The sequence below is a fragment of the Botryllus schlosseri genome, chromosome 1 (genome assembly GCF_051294905.1).
Source record: "Botryllus schlosseri isolate E-star chromosome 1, Bs_hap1, whole genome shotgun sequence".
In the NCBI taxonomy this organism is placed as follows: Eukaryota; Metazoa; Chordata; class Ascidiacea; order Stolidobranchia; family Styelidae; genus Botryllus; species Botryllus schlosseri.
In genome coordinates, this window is record NC_137236.1 from 27,978,455 (window position 1) to 27,993,508 (window position 15,054).

General features: G+C 41.2%; 3 protein-coding genes across 4 annotated transcripts in view; 2 read left to right on the forward strand and 1 right to left on the reverse strand.

Moving 5' to 3' along the window:
* The window catches only part of LOC145435040 (beta-1,4-galactosyltransferase 2-like), a 389,801-nt gene that overhangs the window by 73,785 nt on the left and 300,962 nt on the right, over positions 1 to 15,054 (reverse strand). The gene's annotated exons all lie outside the window — the stretch shown is intronic.
* On the forward strand, positions 666 to 1,835 carry LOC145446814 (uncharacterized). Of its 2 annotated transcripts, none has more exons than XR_013917361.1 (2): positions 666 to 1,535; positions 1,615 to 1,835. XR_013917361.1 is itself a non-coding variant. In XM_080325185.1 (2 exons), the coding sequence occupies exons 1-2, from the start codon at positions 1,162 to 1,164 to the stop codon at positions 1,797 to 1,799; spliced, it is 381 nt and encodes a 126-aa protein (XP_080181311.1). In that variant the 5' UTR covers positions 666 to 1,161; the 3' UTR covers positions 1,800 to 1,835. The 2 variants fall into 2 exon arrangements, 1 of the variants encoding a protein (XP_080181311.1); XM_080325185.1 differs by having other exon boundaries at positions 666 to 1,357.
* LOC145446795 (uncharacterized) lies at positions 2,260 to 4,851 on the forward strand. The gene has a single exon (XM_080325163.1). The coding sequence runs from the start codon at positions 2,883 to 2,885 to the stop codon at positions 4,179 to 4,181; it is 1,299 nt and encodes a 432-aa protein (XP_080181289.1). The 5' UTR covers positions 2,260 to 2,882; the 3' UTR covers positions 4,182 to 4,851.

The following is a 15,054-nucleotide window of genomic DNA, read 5'->3' on the forward strand; positions in this document are numbered from 1 at the left end:
CTAGGCTAGTAAAACGTCATATATAAGCTGGTTTTATGTAGCTATTGCGGTTGGAGTGCTACATAACCTCACTATAGAAAGTATTGTCAGTTCAGGACACCATTTTCATGTCCCACACTGCCTTAGAACTTCTCAAAACTGCCTAAGACTGATAGTCATTTTGTTGGATCACCTATCCTACACTCCTCAACCCTATCCGAGATTGTTCATCAATTGCCGGGATCACCACGTGCAAGAATACAACTGTGAATGTATCATTCACTCACAGCCACATTATAAACATCACATTGTTCAAAGGAAACGAAACAAAAAGGCAAAGAAACAGATCAACTTGGCACATTGCATTGCACTGGGATGCAAAGCTCACTAGAAGTCGTTTCGGAGGGAAATTTGAGGCCTTGGCAGTGCTGGCATAGTCTGCATATTCCAACGCATTTGAGAAAGGGCAATCGAACTCTGGAGAGTGCTACAGGAAAAGCACAGGCTGATCTGTCATTTGAACTGATGGAACTTTATAATTTAACAAATAATGTCAGAGCTCTTGTGTTTGACACAACACCCTCAAACAATGGAAAAAATAAAGGCGCGGTTCTGTTACTTGAAGAATTGATAAACAGGAAAGTTTTCTGCTTTCTACTTCTGCTTGTCGCCATCATATTTATGAACTAGTCATCCGGGGAGGTCTGGAAGTGAAGTGTGTTTGGATCTGCGACCACAGGCCCTGAAAACAGATTTTAATACCGTCCAAGAAGTGGAAAGATATTGATCAATTAAGAAGCTCTAAAACACTTCAGTTTGATGAATGCAGCTGGTTGGCGATCAAAGCTTATGAAGCTGAGCAAGAAATAATTCCACTGATGAAGCCATATAATGGAAAGCAGAAAGAAGTCTTGATAATAAATGACTACAGAGAATGTGCAACAGGCACCTTGGCGATTGTAGCTGCCCAATATATTGATAATCGTTTTCGCAAGCCTGGTGCTACTAATAGCACTGGATGGATGAGTCAAGTGCTGTACTGTCAAAAATGTTCATGTGGAGAGAGCAAATGGGCTATTCTGAAGAGTTCATTAGAAAGTTGCCCTGTTTTATGTCCCAGCTTGTTTGAAAACTGGTAATGCATGTGACGCACAGTATATTGATCTCAAATTCCTTCATGGCATGACAGACTTTTCATTGTGCGATTTCACAGTTGCTGATGTGGCATATAAAAAGATGCGAGAACATCATTGGCATCTCACCGAGGAAACGGTGGTATCAACAATGTTCTCGGCTAAACCAAAGATTCCTGACAAAGTGAAGGAAGCGATGGCTGCTAAATTGCTGCAAATGCCAATCCTTGAACAATTTCGCAGAGGTAGGCTATACCTCTGAGTCTAATCTCTGACTCTGTCTCTGAGTCAATGAGTATGGTTGCTATAATTGAACCGGAATCATGGTTTCTATTCAATGCTATACATGTCGAACATGATTGGTTTAGTCTTCCAGTTTCGGAATGGCATACTGATTCGCATTTCGTGACTGCTCAAGAATTTGTGAGTAGCGTTGAAATAGTTAACGGCGCAGCAGAGCGTTTGGTGAAATTGAATACCGACTTTGATGCTTTCGAAACAGATGACAAAGAACAGCGAGCGAGCCTCTTACAAGCCGTGGAAGATAACGGGAACAGATATGCCGATTTCTCTAAAGCAACCATTTCATCCGGACCTGATTTAAGTAGTATTTGCCAAGTTGATCTGTTTCTTTGCCTTTTTGTTTCGTTTCCTTTGAACAATGTGATGTTTATAATGTGGCTGTGAGTGAATGATACATTTACAGTTGTATTCTTGCACGTGGTAATCCCGGCAATTGATGAACAATCTCGGGTAGGGTTGAGGAGTGTAGGATAGGTGATCCAACAAAATGACTATCAGTCTTAGGCAGTTTTGAGGAGTTCTAAGGCAGTGTGGGACATGAAAATGGTGTCCTGAACTGACAATACTTTCTATAGTGAGGTTATGTAGCACTCCAACCGCAATAGCTACATAAAACCAGCTTATATATGACGTTTTACTAGCCTAGTCCGAATAGCGACACTCAAATTTTAGGGGAATCCCCTATTTTTAGCCGATATTCTTCCAGCTCAATGTGCACACGGATGCAAGGGATGAATTACGAAAAAAAGTACCTAGAATATGTTTTTATGGTATAAGGCATGGGAATCGGACTGAAAACCACGACATTTTGAAAGTCGATCAATTCTGAACAACCCTAATGGACACGCGAGTATAAACAAAGCGTTGCGTTGCAGACATACCCTGGGGCAAGCGCGTTACCTATGTCGGTGGTATTGGGATTAGTCTATTACTCTATTTCATCAACGTGCTCTTTCAAGCATGAAAAGCGAGGAGTTTATGTTAGTCCATTCCATTATAGCAGTTTGGTCGATAAAAGGATAGTTTACTCAAGGCGACTTTGACATCCGTGTTATTTCTTATCAGAACACTAATAGCATCGACTTCGATTGGATAGCAATAGAAATAGTCCCGCAAGACCTACATTCGTTGTTATAGTCCTGTTTGAGTGTCATGATCTAAGGACGGTGATTGATGAGTTCATGATTACTATTACTGAGCACATAGTTGCCAACTTCCCACACATGCGCTGAGTATATTTGGTCGGAATTTCGGTGTCGCGACCATAAAATTTTTGAGAACTCCGGTTATGACGAATACTGAGCTTCTGTGATTGGAAAAAGCATATATTTTCATGGTTTATTCGTTTGAAAATTTTAGCACGCAGCAATAGAATAACTTGCTCACGATATTTATTGAGAGGCTCATTTATCGAACTGTATACTTCTCACAGCTAGAAAGCCGCAAAGTTTACACGCGAAGTTAGAAATGGCCCATTTCCAGCGCCGTGAAAACTGCAGAGATATTATTTGCGAGGTATGTGGGATGGGATTTAGCATGCAATATTATCTGACAAGACACATGAAAATTCACGCCACGTCGAAGGAGTTTGAGTGTGACATATGCGGAAAAAGCTTTTTGCAAAGGCCTTACCTAATAGCTCATCTCTCGTCCCACACGGCAAAGAAGGATCATAAGTGCGATATATGCGGGAGATCATTCAATTTGAAATCAAACTTGAGAACACACGTGAAAATTCACTCCCGGGTAAAAGAGTTCGAGTGCGAAATATGCAGGAAAGGTTTCGTAAGGATGGCTCATTTAAAAACACATTACTTGAGTCATACTGGGGCGAAAGATTGCAAGTGTCAGGTATGCGACAAAGATTTCGCCCAGAAATCACATCTGAAACGTCATTCTTCGATTCATACTGAGTCGAGGGATTACGAGTGTCATATATGCGGAAAATCTTTTCGAGAAAATATCAGCCTGAAAAATCACTATTCGATTCATACTGCAGCGAAAGACTGTGAGTGTCAAATATGCGGAATAGGTTTTAAAACAAGTTCTCACCTGAAAAGTCATTATTTGATTCACGCCGACGATAAGGGACATCAGTGTAAAATTTGTGGGAAAACATTTCGTAGGAAGTCGTATGTTAAGACACACATCAAAATGATACACTCGAATACCGGAGAATATAAGTGCGAAATATGCGATAGAGCTTTTGTGCGAGAGTCTCACCTAAAGTGTCACTATTCCGTCCATGTGGAAATGAAATACCAGTGCGAGGTATGTGGAATACCATTCAATAGCAAATCCAGTATGGGAAGGCACATGAAAATCCACTTCGTATTGAAAGAGTTTGAGTGCGATGTATGCGCGAAATCATTCGTCATCGAATCCCACTTGAGAGCACACATGAAACGTCACGCCGGATTGAAAGAGTTTGAATGTAAGATTTGTGGTAAAGCATTCCGTTCGAGTTCGTACATTAAGATACACATGGAGTCGAGTCACTTACGGACAAAAAGATATGAGTGCGATATATGCGGGAAAACCTTTCGACAAATGACCAACCTAATAGGTCACTGTTCCGTCCACACGGAAAGAAAGTACCAGTGTGAATTATGTGGGAAAATATTCAATAACATATCCAACTCGAGAAGACACAGCAAGATTCACTTGGGAGTAAAAGAGCACGAGTGCGACATATGCGGGAGGACATTCAGTGAGAAGAGTTCTCTCGTTCGTCACTTACGAATACACCGAAGCGACGGCAAGTAATATTGCGACATGCGACAATCCGTGCAAAAATTTCAGAAACTGATGGACGAAGTAGAAATAATCATCGCTACTAAAACATTCGTCTAATACACCCGTGGGGACGCTTTGATAAATATGAACGATATCATATGGTATCTTGCTAACAATGAATTAGTGTGCTGCGGTATTGGCATCGGTCGCATCATCGATTAGCACGGCACCAACAAACCTGAATATAACGCAGCGAAATGCGATGCAAGAGTGAATAGATGTTTCGTGCAACCACTTGAAACTAGTCTAGCTAGAAGACCTGAGCAACAGAATTGGCCTCATTTACACTACTGAAATCGAATTCTAGGTGGAATGTAATATCTTTGCTTGCGACGAACGATCCATTTTCATTTCAAAAGTACATTGGGTATTACATAATATCTTGAAGAACAAGGTAATCTTGCGTATAGCTCTTGCTAATGGTCCTGGGGTTTTCTCTTTTAGGGATTATCGACGTGTTCTTCATCACATGGCGTTTCATACTGTAGCGTACTGTTCGCATGTATCGGCTTATTCCTTGCACTTTTTGTTGGGTTACCTCTTGCAGTTAGTGAACAATTTTTATCGATCTACTGTTATGATTCGTGCTGCAAGCTTCGCAGCGGTTTTTTTATCCGTTTTAATAAACGTGTTACTTGAATGTCTTAGCTTCATCAATACAGAGTCCGCGGGCGCAAGACAACGAGCTATTGAACATATCGCCATAAGACTTATAGTTGATTTTCGTCCTTGTTATCCAAGCTATACCTCAGAACAAATCCTCCAGCGGCATACGGCTCATGCCTCGTTTCCTGCGGCTCTGCGTTCAAATTGTGATTTTGTTCAACGCGAAAGCCTTTTAACTCTAAGCAGAGATTACACTATTTCGCTCACTATCAATATCATAGAGACCAGAGGTTCTCAAACTTTCTTAGACACGCCGCGCTTTTTGATAGTGAAAACCTCGCGCCTCCGTTATCGTGATATCACCAAATATTAAAGAGAGAAATCAGAATGCTAGCAATCCCAACGTTTGGTGGCATTGAAGGACGCTGATAACTATCGGAATTGCTAACCTTTCAGTCGCAACCGCAATGTCAGCCTCAGCGTGCATATAGGGCAGTATATTTATTCATATCAACTGCCACATTTTGTCCAGTATGTGAATGACGAACATGTTTGTGTGCAACCTGCTATATGGTTGGAAATTAATCTGACAATTGCGGTCTGGTGAGAAACTGAGAGCTGTGTTCTAGAGATTGGGCGATTGCGATTACTGCTCAGGGTTGTAATGACCCGAGTCATGACTTGACTCGAACAGAGGCTGGTTGTTCAACTGCTAATTTCAAGCAGTCCCAGTGCTAGTCGTATTGGTAACGAGAGTTGATAATTATAATCATAAAACAGGCCCACGGATAATCTAATAATACATTAGAATTATAATGTTCACATGACTCGAAAAAATTAATTGATTATGATACAGTGATTTTCAACCTTTTTTAGCTCCATTCGCACTTTTTGAAAAATAATTTCATTCGCACCAGTCAGCCAAAATTTAGTACACGAAAAGAAAATGAAGAAACTCATTACTTTTGTATTCGAAGAGCTTCTTGGAGGTACAGAGTTTCATTATTTTGCATTCAGCGTATCGTATTATTGATTAATCAAGCACTAAAATCACTGCAGTAGAAAAATCACAGATATCGCACTCCCGTTGTTCTCAAGAAGTTCGTTGCATTTTCTTGGGGTATTGTGCAGTGATTCCTTGGAAGCTTAAAGGGCGAACCCAAGAACAATATTCACTTGCAACAATATCATTTTGCCACTAAATCCACATGTTGCGTCATCGCGATGTGGATGTGAATGTGTTTGCATTCAGAACGCACAAAATAATGAAACTGCACTTGAATCGTAGCATCAATATTGCGACTAGCACCTTTGGTTCATTTTTCTGAGAACATTCGAAAAGACGCTTCTCGTGCTGAGGTATGTTATATGGGGTTACCACGTCCTCCCTTAGGAGGATTTGTCCTTCTTTTACGGGTATTTGAAAATGTCCTCCGAGGACGCGTAAATGTCCTCTTTTTTGAGATTTTGCCCTCTTTTTTAGGAATTTTGGTCAAAGTTATAGCAAAATTCGACTGAGATATCGTAAATCTGCACCGAAGTGACGCTCCAGGGCGTATTTCGGGAGCTGAGCGAAAGTAGACCTTTTTTTTATTTTAGTCAACCGACTACGAAGTGGTAAAAATTTACCACTTTTTCAGGATTTTCCACCGGTATTCTGTGTTTAAAAATTTTGAAATAGTGTCCTCCTTTCCCGATTCCAAAATAACCCTAATGTTAGACGATTGGATGGTACGGTGGGCGTTAAAATCAGGAATGCATTGCTATACAAACCCACATAATCCGAGTAATTGATGAATGTTTTTTATGGATAAGCTTAGGCTTCATTCACTTCTTATCTATGCAGTACACAAATCAGCGTATCTTTCAATAACAACGTTCGGCATCCTTGTGTTGTCAAAGCCAACACTTCCACCTTCTTGAATAACTATTACTCACATAAGATTCATGACTAAGACACAGTTATATCGACCCGGGTAGCCAACTGCGGGATGGCTCTTAGGTCAATCGTACATTATTGGAAAACCGACTGAAATAATGCCAAATTATCTTTACTATCCCACACATCCTTATACATAACGAGTAATAAGGTTCAACAGTTTAAATAAGCCTAAATTAGGCTGCATAATGAATATCGTAAGTCATACGGCTTGGTGGATTTGATTTTGCTCTGCAGAGGGTTCTCACTGCTCATCTGCTCAAGCTAACCCGGTAGAGTTCGGAGTATTTCAAAGTTTGTAGTACAAAGGCGGTACGAATACGAACTAGGCAAACTTTTCCTATAGATCAGCAAACTTAGTGGAATCACCAATATGTTGTATATAAGCCTATGCCTTTACGATCTAGACTCGGCCTGAGATCATCAGTCCAAGAACAGGGAAGCGTGTCTAAGCCTAAATTGTGGAGTTCGCATTACAAACAGGCCATTGCTTTGGTCAGTAGATAAATTGCCCAGCGACTTAATAATTCGATGTGATGCAAGATAAATATTCATTGGACGTAAGACACAAATGTTCTGTGCTTGCACTAATTTTATTTATAACAGCCTCTAATCCTTGGTTAGGTACACAAGTAAACAACACTTGTTATAAATCTAATGTGCTAATTGTTAAAGTTGAAGAAACGCTAAATTCTGCAGTTAACCAACATGAATGTGTGCCACAATTCCAATATTTTGCATTCAAATATGCCAAATGTCAACACTGGCATCAGCTAGTATTACTTACATCCCTACAAGGTCCGTATACAATATCCATACACGGTGGATGTTTCCGAGCAAGTGAGCAACTGATACCGATCCAACTCCTTATTTTTCGATGCAGTGACGTAATCCTATTATCTCAAACTTTGCATTATACAGTTATACACGCATCGGGAACGTTCCTCACTTGTGAACTAGAAAAGCCTATCTACCAACAAGTTTTTAGAATTGCTTCCAAACGACAAAATTTACGCGCTCACTGTACTTAATATCGTGTTTATTTGAATTATTCCACGTCGGAGAAGTGAGAAACATGGACAATTTTCATTCGCACCATTCGCATCACGATCCTCATTCGCACTGATTTTTGTTTCATTCGCACTAGTGCGAACCGTCACACAGGTTGAAAAGCACTGTGATAGACTATGATGAATCTTTCGAGTTAGATCCTCGCTGTGTGGAGACACCGAGACATGGACATGGACAATTGACTGTAAACCATATGAGTAACATAGCCGACACGCTCTGGGGTAAGCGCGCTATCTAGGTCAGTGATATTGGAATTAGTCTATTTCAACAACGTGCTCGTTCAAGCACGAAAAGCGGAGAGGTGACGGTAATCGCTTCCAGTGGTAGTGAGTGTGATAGATACAAGCATTGCACTGTGGCATCCGTGTTATTGCTATCGGAACACTTATATAGCAGCGTCGTGAAAGAGTATGGAAGCTATTGTATATTTAGAATGTTATGCCTTGCTCCCGTTGTTTCGATTTTTGTCGTGGTAGTAGATGAGAATCGGTCGAGTATGGTTGGAAAGTTGAAATCAAGAGTTGAGATATAGTCCTATGCTGTCATTTATATATTTCATTATCTTATCCGGCAAGCATATTCAATATGTATTTTGAAATTTAACGCTAGCGCTTTCTGTTTAGCATCGTATTTTACTGCGCTAGTAATTCTATGGAACAAGGTGTTTCATTGCGTATATCTGATTATTATCAGCTTAGGTTCAATAATCCGTGATACGTACATCTTACTATGTCTGATTTGTACAGAAAACTAATCGTCGGGTAGCTGACCGATGTCGCAGTGATTTACGTTCTCGATGAGTGTGTAAGGTACAACATTACAGCACGTCACCACGGCTCTCGCCTCTCTCAGTAAAAGTCAACTCATATCCCCTTGGTGGTCTTGCATCGGATTGTGAACCATTGTTAGATCGTTTACTATAGACACAACACCGTTCTAAATTCCCATGGAGCGAATACCGAATTCATACGCATGTTATTTGTTGTTCCGAATACGCAATACGTGTTATAAAATTATCCTAAAGCATATTGTTGTGTGATATGCTTGTCACATACGGAAGGGATGAAATGAGCCAACCATCGTCGAATTTGCCCTGAAGGTACGTAGAACTAAATAAGCCATGGGTGGGAATCCGATTACTGATGGTGTCACTTTGGAACCATAAATGGTTTTGTTGTATAGACTGCATATGTTCGCTCGCGAATGGTACAGCGCCAACAGCTCAGCATAGAAGTGCGACTTCTGTGGCGCTTGGAGCATCGGTTACGAAGTTTTGTTGCTAAAATTCCGGACACCCTTTAGCATCTACTAGCTGGTTTTACAATGAGCTATGAACGTTACGCTAGTAAAGCTTTCACTATCGACAATATATAGGAATGGATTGGAACATAGGTCCCGATTTGGCAATCTCTAATGTCAGCTCAGGTGATTACTAAGGTCTGCAACAAATTTTTTTAAGTGATTGATGAAATCATCTGGAGAGCCGTATTCGGCTCGCTGGTCGTGTATTTGACAGCTCTGATATTCTGTTAGATCTGTGCGGTTATCTGGTTGTGTGTTGTAACCGGGTTCGAAACAACATTTTCACAACCCTATTCCGTACCCCCAAAATACTTATCTTAGGCCAGGGGTCACCAACTAGCGGCCCGCGGGCCGCATGCGTGAGATGTTCTTATGCCCTAATCCAGGGGCGGGCAACTTCTCCAGTCGGCGGGCCGGATATAGGAAAATCAAGTACTTAGCGGGCCGGATTGCTGAATCGATACATTATTCGCCCGTTTATCCACATATACAAGGAATAAATCGTATTTAACGATGGTATTTTAACGACAGCAATGTCACTTCAAAGCCATTTCTCGCCAATAACGACGAGGATATAATGTGGATTTGGGAACTGCATTGTCATACAGACGCCGCCATGTCTGCTTCTCTTTGATCACAGTGTCCTATATGGTGTGAACACAATCAAATCTGACGGCTCAGTGACATTGGTCTACGTCACACTTTCCATTTGGTCAAAGGCAATTTGACGGTAGTTTTTGACCGACTTGCCGAGCATTAAATTTGATAAAACGGCTATCTATCGAAAGCTACCGCGACGCTGGCTTTCAAAAAATATAAATTCTATTCTGCTCGAGGTTCTGGACCCCCCCCCCCCCCCCCCCCAAAAAAAAAAAATCAGCCTGCAATGTTGCATTGTAACGGAGTTTGGTATTGTGACGCAGCCATGCCATCTGAGCAGCTCAGGAGCAAGCGTGCACGAGAGTAAGAATGTGAATGCTCAATCGGTTGCGCAACAATGGCCAATACACTTGCGGTTTACTCTGCTCCTCACCTGCTCCCAGACGGCATGGCTGCGTCACAATACCAAACTCCGTTACAATGCAAGATTCGAAGCTGATTTTGGGGGTTCCATGACCACGAGCAGAATACAATTTATATTTTCGCAATCAGTACCGCGGTAGCTTTCGATTGATACCAGTTTTATCAATTTTAATGCTTGACAAGCCGGTCAAAAATGACGGTAAAATTGCCTTTGACCAAAGGGAAAGTGTGACGTAGAGCAATTTTACTGAGCCGTGAGATTTGCTTGTGTACACACCATATAGGACACTATGCTGTGATCAATCAACTTACGGTGCAATCTCTAATTAATATTTCAAGGCGTTCGATAAGCCCGGCACCCCAAATTTACCAAGATATCAATTCATTAGGGCTGGGTAGGTGATGAGATAGCGTCGTAGTTTATATGTGTGGCCTTATTTATCTCGATATTAAATTCATGCGGACCGCGGCATCTACGAAATTTGAAAAGTGGCCCGCGACCCGTTTTGAGTTGGCGACCCGTGGCATAAGCGTTGTATTACAAAAGCCTACAAGTGTAACTGCAGCAACGCCACATTAGCGCATGTCGCGAACAGACTTTCGCTTTTTACCCAATACCGAATGGATTGAAATTCGACATTGATGCGCCTGTTCTCAGTCCGTCCGTTGTCGATCAAGTTTACTGGAATATATAAAGGTCTCCTTCAAAAGAACCGAATAAATGCAGAACTATAGTGCCACTGTAAATATGGTGTGCAGCGCACCGTGTCCGTAGCGAAATAAACTACACACGCTCATTGTGTGACAATTTGCATACGACTGTTTCGCGCAAACAAGAATTAAATCACTAAACCAGTGGTTCTCAACCTTTTTCGACACGCGACCCCCTGGAGATGGTCAAAAAACTCGCGCCCCCCTGACCTCCCTTGCATTTATCGTCATGTCAAAAAGAGCACATCATCTAATACAGAGGTGGGCAACGGTTTTGATAATCATGACCGCATTTCGATTGCTTATGTAGCGTAAGGCCGCATTCCAGGGCATAGCCGCAATGAACGATCTGGACGCAAAATTCCTACGGTAAACTGTCCATATCCATTCCCGGTGAACTCCGGACCATTCTACTTTTCTCAATGGCCTATTGTACGCACCGAAATCGCGAGTGGCAATGTTATGAATAGTTGCCGGGAGGGGCATATTGTCGCGCGGAGCGCGAAAATTTTTCAGGGCCGCGAACGAATAGCTATTTCTTGCCAATTCCCATTCCGGCTTAGATTAAGAAGGGCGCTACTGCATTAAAATAGAAAAATGAAGTCTTGTTGAATTGCGCGGAGGGCGAAGAAAATTTCAAGATTAATTAAAATCTCTCGAAAATGCGGGAGTGAATTCGTAATTGCAATTTGCATGTCTACGGCCGCCAACGCATAGCCTACTAATTGAATTAGGCGTCGACGGCCGCTCAAATTCCCTTCTACGGCTGCAGGCTGCCCACCCCTGATCTAATAGTATACATAAGGGATATCTTACGCCAATTTTGAATCTGCATTCCAATTGTTGAGTATTTTACATTGCTGACAAATTTCTTCAAACTTGTTTGAAAATAACAAAAAACATTGAACAAGACATCCATTAATTAATTTCAATGTAGGTCACCCTGAGACTAATCCTGATGCTGGTTGTGAGTACAGAGAGCAAGGCGTCGTTCTGTCCTGCCAGGCTAAATTTGATCAGCTTTCGAAATGAATTAATTGTGTTGATTTATAGCCTAATTGAGGGCGAAACCGAGCAACCTATGTTGCATGTAAGTCTGTCTTAGGCAGTGCAGTTCGCAAGCTACTAACAAGAGCTTCCCAGCGCGACCAGCTTTAGGCTGCTGTCAAAGCTATGAAGCAATGAATGACTTACACGTGGGAATTGCTCTCTATATCTCCAAAGAATTTCAAAAATTTGCTCAAATGAAGTTGAAATCAGACTGTATACTCAGTTGAGCACTGTTGCTAGAGTTTGTATTTTGCAAGCTTTCTTGAATATGGAATAAATTTCATCTTCATTAATCGTCTTCTGATATTGGATGTGAAACACATGTTCAGACACGTACAATTTATACTGACTTTGTCAATTTCTCGCGCCTTCCCTATACTGACTTCGTCAATTTCTCGCCCCCCCCCCTGAGAGCCTCCCGCGCCCCCCAGGTTGAGAACCCCTGCACTAAACAGATGATTAGCCTACTTACGGTAAAGCGGGCATTCAATCATTAATTCTTCTTCAATATATATCCAACTTGTGGCCAACCTACTGAAATTTATACGGGAATCAAAACGTCAGATTTAACTACTGGCTCATTTTGTGTATTTGGAAATTTTCTTGAATCCTATTGGTCAAAATGTTTCAATCGCCGTGGTGCAAAAAACTTTGATGCTAAATGCACCACTAAATGCTTTTATACATATTACCAATTATTATAATAATCATATCCAACACCATGGGGTTCGGGCATCGAATTGACTAGCTCGCACAGCGAAAATTGTTCACGGACTATAACGGCGTTCTGGGATGCGTTTCTCTATTTACGTACGCAGATCCTAAAAGCAATACACGCTCATGCGCAAGTTGAATTCCAATTCGCATGCACGCACAATAACAAACTGTTGAATTTCGCCGTATGATTAAAATGCTATCACCAAAGACCGGGCATATGGTCGTCTAATTCTCATAGTAGACGGCGTACAGTATGTCTGCGTGCGCGCCTTCAAATCGACATGTGCAAGTGCAGCAAGGTCACGTTTATCCTCTGGCGTCGCATACAACATGGCGTACCACTAATTTGTTCTTCACTACAGGTCGTACCACCTAAATTACTTATTTTACTTGAATGTACCGGTGTTTGTTGGTTATTCCTGCTGGTGCTACACCGCAACACTAACGGATAGTATACGACAGCACCATTTATTAATATTATTGCAACTGTTTCCTATGCAGAAGCTCGCCAATGAAGTACGACACTACTCCCAGCACTCTTCGCGTTCCACCTAGGAAGCTGTGTAGTACCACTGTGGTACGCGTACCACACTTTGAGAATCACTTGCTAATTACTCAGCAGTAGGGCGATTTTTTACCTAAAAAAGAAAGATTTTGACCTAAAAATTCCAAATTTTAACATTTTTCGACCGTAAAATACTTAATTTTGACCATATTTTGAGACGAAACGTATGCAAATTAGCAGTTTCCCATTACGAAGTATAGTTTGGACTGGAAAAACTTTTTTGACTCAACAACTGAGTGATTTTTACATGAAAAATCTTTATTTTTACGAAATCTGGCCCTATGAAAAATTCCAGTAGTTACATCACGTAATATGGTAGAAATAATTAAAATTTGTTGTAGTACAACGAAAGATACTTTCCTACGGTCTCGGGTTAAAAATGTATGTCCTTACTAAGTAGCTTGCCAATAATGGAGAAAGAACGTTCAACAGCAGCCGTTGCTGGCTGGCAACAATGAAGTTGTGCGTTCACTGCTGGTGATGACACACCGTGTTGCTTCATTCTGACAATGTTGTCTACATGACAATGTTTCATCATGCGCTTCTTGATATAATAACCACGCAATGTCTACGCAGTCTTGCTTCAGTTAGGATATTGCGGCGAACACAATGTCAACCTATTTGTTACATTTGAATGTTTATGCTTCATAATGAGCATACAATTGGCCGTCTACAACGGTAGGCCTATAAAGTAGGCAACGAGCTGTAAAATGTCAAATGATAAGTTCAACAATAGTTCAAAATCTACGATACTAACGAAATGCAGGTTACAGAAACAATTTGATATTTTGTGACGTAACGCTACAATTTTGACTTTTTTTGACATATCAAAATAATCACCCTACTCATCAGTTAATTTGCTCAGCTCACATAAGCACCAGTCTAATTTTGTGAAATTCATTGTGATCAATATTTCTGGATTGCCATCAGTTTGTGTTGATGACGAAATTACGCGTATGACGAATAACCACGTCCGAGAATATAGTAATACACGGGATATCTGGCAAAACCAGGTTTATCGCGTTTTATACGAACAGTTTGAACATGCTTAGTTTTAAAAAGGTAGCGACAGCGAGGCAACAATTCTTAATTTTTGAACGATTACCGTAAAATTTTGTGACTTCAGCCAAAAGTATTAGCACAGCATCCTATAAATACATCGGAGCTGGAGCTGCTTTTCAAACAACCGGCTCCAGGTCCTGCTCCGGCCCCATCAGAATCTTATTTAGAGCTCCAGCTCCGGCTCCGTTGAAAATACACGGCTCTGGGGCTCCGGCTCCCAAGCCCCGGGTTAGTACAACGCCCTGCTGACTAAAATGAGCGATGCTCATGGTTACCACAAAAGAAGTAATATTTTAATAAAGTAGGAAAAATGCAACAATAAATACCATGATCATAAACGTGTGACTAATCAGTTAGACTTTTGTTGTTCCTTTCAAAGACAAGTTCATACAGTCTCGCGGCTTCGCATCTGGATAGTAAATCGCCATCGTGTTGTTCAGTCTTCGGTTCCGATTTCGAGCCACAACCTCCCTCGCTTACGCCACTGCACACAACGTACCAATAAAACAGTCACAATACAAATGCTGATCGAACCTAATTGCCCACAACCAATGTTGGCCCAAACGGGTTTGTCTTCACAAATCAAATGTATGATTTTAGTGTCTGCTGTAACCCCCAAGGATCCCCTGAGACTGGCTCATGGAATGTCTGCGGTTCCCGGGAAAACTGGTTAAGAATCACGATCTAGTTAGTTTTGCTTTAATTAGTTCGTTGCGGATTTTTAAAGGTAGTTAGTTAATAGTTATAGTTCCTGCGATACTTGAGAGTTTTGAAAGTGAGTAGTTTTAGTTGTAGTT